Source organism: Berghia stephanieae, chromosome 12, assembly GCF_034508935.2.
Source record: "Berghia stephanieae isolate SIO BIC M18660-M18661 chromosome 12, UCSD_Bste_1.3, whole genome shotgun sequence".
NCBI classification, from domain to species: Eukaryota; Metazoa; Mollusca; class Gastropoda; order Nudibranchia; family Aeolidiidae; genus Berghia; species Berghia stephanieae.
The window spans coordinates 30432987-30437986 of NC_088371.1; the positions used below are offsets into that span (position 1 = coordinate 30432987).

A 5000-nucleotide genomic window follows, 5' to 3' on the forward strand; every position below is an offset into this window, starting at 1 on the left:
AAAATTTTCACCTTCCGACTGGTTATGTCATGCACATTTATTAACTACCAAAACCTTTTTTTTAACAGTATCTTAATATTCTCTACAGATAATTTGTAACTGTTGAGCAACTCACCAAATGTTGGTTCATCCTGCGCTATCTTCCTTTGATGAAGCACAAGAAGTTTCAGGATTAAATCCACCTCATTGGCCGCCGCAATCTCCCAGACTCCCTCTCCCATCAGGTTCTTTGTGTTCACACTGGCTCCGTGGTTCAGCTTGGAAAGTTCAGGAAATTGTGATTAAATATAAAATATTGAGCTTTTATATAGCGCAATATCCACTAAATGTGCTCAAAGCGCTTTACAAGGGTTCCTCACCAACAACTACACGTACCATGTAGAATGAGACATGACGCCTTTTATGGGATATTACAATTTTTTCGGACAGAGACAACGCTGTTAACGGCCAGGTACTCTTTTTACACCTAAGTGCGGTGAGAGAATGTGAATAAAGTGCATTTTCCAAGGACTCAACTATGCTCCGAGCGAGGCTCGAACCCAGGACCTCCGATCCGAAAGCGAGTGTCATAGCACTAGACCAACATAACGGCACGATAAAGAAGAGAATTCAATCCTTAATTAATTTTTTATGGATTTTACGCAATGTTTATTTAATATTAAAGTGGCTTCTGTTTTATTACTGAGTGGTGGATAAGCAAGTAAAAATGGCATACTGTTTAAATAGAACGATGCTATGCCTCATGTCCACTTTGAGTACCCAAACTCCATACTTCACACTGAGTCTGAACTGGTAACTCGTCAGAAATTCTCAAAGCAAGGATTTTGCAGATGACTTAATTCTTCTGTTATACTATATTTCAAAACGTTTCACTTTAAGGCCCCTTTCAAAAATCAAATGCCAAACAAATTCGTTTCTTCATAAGATTCGAACGGCAGTAGAGTGCTTTATTTTGTTTATTAAATTGAACCATACATTCAATTTCACATTGTTATTTATTTCTTTGAGCTTCGAGAAGCAACATTTACATTTATTGACTCCTAGAATGGCGCGGCATGTTGTTGACAACTGTTCGGGCCTTTAAAAACTCGGGCACACAAGCAGATTTAGATAAAAGGTTTGCCGAATTTGACAGTAAAAAATCTGTTTCCCTGTTTCCCAATCTGTAAGTACACTGTAGGCAATGGGCACAATGTTGGAAACCACGGCTATTTCATCCTAATTTTTAAAAACTTGAGCTTTTATATAGAGCAATATCCACTAAACGTGCTCAAAGCGCTTTGCAAGGGGTCTCTGGCCAACAGCAACACGGAACATGTAGAACGAGACATGATGCCTGTTAGGCGATATTTCATTTTTTTTCCGACAGACACAATGCTGTTTACGGCCAGGTACTCACCACACCTGAGTAAGGTGAGAGAAAATGATCGAGTAAAAAGCCTTTTCCAAGGACTCAACTATGCGCCGAGCGAGGCTCGAGCATAGGACCTTCCGATCCGAAAGCGAGTGTCATGCCAGTAGACCAGATAGCTGTCCAATTATTATGACTTGATTCAAGTCTAATAGTGATTGAGTTCTGTCTGAAAGGTCTTAATGTTGGACATTTTTAATAACTCCACATTTATCTACTTACCAAAGTGTGCATAGCCTTTGCCATTCCATGCCGGGCCGCCAGTAAAAGGGCTGTATCGCCACGCTCATCTATGGCATCGATGTCAGCACCTCTCTTTAGAAGAATCTACGGAAACCCAGATAAAAGATGCATGGTTTATGGATTGTGCACGGAGTTTAAAGTACAAACATAGGTTTGGAGTTTTCTCGAACCATAAAAAAAAGTATGAGACACCCGGACTGTCGTTCTAACAATTCTATTTTGAGCCTTGTTAAAAAAAACTGGACCACAAGGTGCTGGACCAGTTTGGCAATTTTTACCAAGATGGTGGTCATTTAAACCATATATTTTTTAGTTTTCTGGTCAAATATTAAAACTTGTATCTCGTGTACGGTAATGAATTGGTTAACATAGTGCACAATATCATTGATCCCCCGTCAAATTGCTTTGTACGTACAACCAAAGGAGTGGAGACTTTGGACAGAAAGTTAATTAGCCCCATTCTTCAGATCGATGGAGACATCAATAATTTGTTACCGTCCTTTGTCTTTCTATGGAATTGATGCCAGAGCTTTGTGAGACCTGATATTGTTAAAAACCTGTTACGTCACATACTCATGAATATTTGGCTCGATATATTTTATTCTTTTTTATTTTAAGACATTTTTCTGAATTACCTGAAACATGTATTGATATGATCTTGACGTTGTGTTAACAAATAATTGTGTTTTCCTTCATCGTGTGTTAAAGGAAGAAAATTAAAGAAGAAGAAGAAGAAGAAGAAGAAGAAGAAGAAGAAGAGGAGGAGGTGGAGGAGGAGGAGGAGGAGGAGGAGGAGGAAAAGGAGGAGGAGGAGGAGGAAAAGGAGGAAGAGGAGGAGGAGGAGAAGGAGGAGGAGGAGGAGGATGAGGAGGAGGAGGAGGAGGAGGAGGAGGAGGAGGAGGAGGAGGAGGAGGAGGAGGAGGAGAAAACAGAATGAAAATAACAAGATGAAAAGTACAAGGAGGGGGGACAAGATTTGGGGGAGATTGGGGAGAGGAGGAAGAGGAGGAACTAGGAACGATAAAGACGAAGATGCAAAGAATGAATGAAATCATGACATGGACTAGACATGTTTTATTTGGAGACCTTTGTCAATTTCGTGGAACTTACAACTTACAAGAAAAATGTTACACAACTAACCACAGTTTATATTACAGTATTTTTTTTAAAAAGGAAAAAACTTGATGAACGCATCTTTATCCTGAATGATTAAAATACAAGTTTCAGTTCAAATCCATCCATAGATGATTTGTTTTGGTCTGCAGATCAAATGAATAAAGAGGTTTAGAATGTCCTATCTTACTCTTAACATAAAGGAACACTGGACAAAATGAAAGGCACCAACATTCGAATTTTTATTGCAAGAACTACACATTTAAAGAAACATGTTAAATTCACTGATATTCCTTTTCTGAGTAGATATTCAATTGTAAACACAATTTGATTCGGGTCTCTTTTTTCTTCTTTCCTTTTTTTTCCGAAGCACTGCAGACGCGCAATGAAAATTACTTGAAAATTCGAATGCTGGCACTTGTTGCCCTTTTGCGATTGAAAAATGATGTCCCATTCCGCGTCATAATAGTTATATTTTATCAAGGAAATGAAGGGCTGTTGTTTTTTTTTGGTTTTTTTTTTTTTTGTAATAAACTCTAAAAGATAATTTTCAAGACAGATTACCGTTGCGTCCGTTGAAAGACCGTTACACTATCCCGCTTTCTAATAGTTCTGAATGGTCTTTTTGAGAGTGGCCAGTCACTAGATGATATATAATTATTGCAAAGATTAGTTAAGATACATATCATAATGGATGACTCAGAAGGACGAGGATTAGTTAATACCTTGCTGTAAGGAGTGGCCGATGTTAAAAACTTGTATAACAAAATTCCATATAAAATACAGAATAAAATACGCATGGTGAAGCATCATGAAAATATGATGAATATTCTATTATATTTGATGTTATTCTTGTTTTTAAAATTAGCTTTGTATTTTCATCAATTAGTTCACTCTAAAATCTATTTATTTATGCATATTTACACGGTGCTATATCTACATTACTTATTATATATTTATACATTCACATCCCATGCTTTATTTTTACTTTTTATCAACCTGCGTTGGCTATGTGCAATCTTTCACAATCTATTTTAAAAATTCTATTTACATTACAAATCCATTATTACAACTCTATTCTACTTTCATGTCCGATTTTTATAGCATTACTTGTAACTGCTGTATATTTTATGAATATTTTATTATATTTAATGTTTATTTTGCTTTTAGTTAGCTTCGTATTTTCATTAATTAGTTCATGACATTGTATAAATCTGTGCTAATATAACGATGAATGATATGTAAAATTATAATAATTTCCATTCAGGATCAATATAGTATATCTTATCTTATCGGTTAGAAAATCAATCTACCTCGATAATGTTAGAGAATCCCTCTCGGGCTGCATGATGGATGGGTCTTTCTCCTGCCCTGATTTTCATGTTTGGGTCTGCACCAAAGTCCAACAGAATGATCACAATCTCCTGTAGGCCAAGAGCACAAGCCAGAACGATGGGAGCGACAAGACCCAATTTTCTTGTCTGGTTGACATTTGCTTTGCCTTCCTTCGCCAAGAGCTGGACGGTCTCCACGTGTCCGTATCGAACGGCCCAATATAAAGCAGTCGAGCCTTTGTCATTTTCAAGGCCCGTTCTTGCCCCTCTCTTTAGTAAAGTACTCACACATTCTTTATGACCCCATCTGAAATCAAGTTTATGAAAATATTTTAAGATCAAGGAAATGAAGAAAGACAAGAACAGACAGAATTAGGTGAAAATGACATGTCCGAAAAGAAAGATAAACTGATAAACAGTCAGTTCAAAAATAGAAAATTGTGTAACATTGTTAGTCATTATTCCAGGCTATCCAGATTGGTCATTTTTCTTAACAAGACGTGGCAACTTCCCACACTAGTCACATGACACTGCTAAGAACAAGACGCAAGTTTGGAAACTACCAACATAGTAATTTTTATAGATAGAATGCGCTTGGCCGAGGAGTTCACAACATTGCCATACGGAAGTATAACTGACCAACACACAAACTCTGTGTAACCCATGAACTTTTATAGTCTGGTTAATACAGTGTAGTGAGAACAACTCACAAACGCGGATGGCAAAAACAATAACAAAGGCATGAGTGACGTCATCTGCATACTATCTATACAACTTTGGTATTATTCACCTTCAGGTGTTTGAGTTTAAACTTTTATATATTTCTATGATGTATGATTGTGATAAAAGATGTGCATAAGATTGGTGTGATATGATATGATATGATATGATATGAATAT

At 37.0% G+C, this 5000-nt stretch overlaps 1 protein-coding gene across 1 annotated transcript in view; it reads right to left on the reverse strand.

Annotated features, from left to right (window-relative positions):
• Positions 1-5000, reverse strand: part of LOC144957920 (uncharacterized) — a gene marked incomplete in the record, with an annotated part of 128166 nt that overhangs the window by 22164 nt on the left and 101002 nt on the right. Inside the window, 3 exon segments of the mRNA XM_078889477.1 lie at positions 116-257; positions 1634-1738; positions 4081-4408. Of these exon segments, the coding sequence (XP_078745603.1) occupies positions 116-257; positions 1634-1738; positions 4081-4408 (575 nt within the window).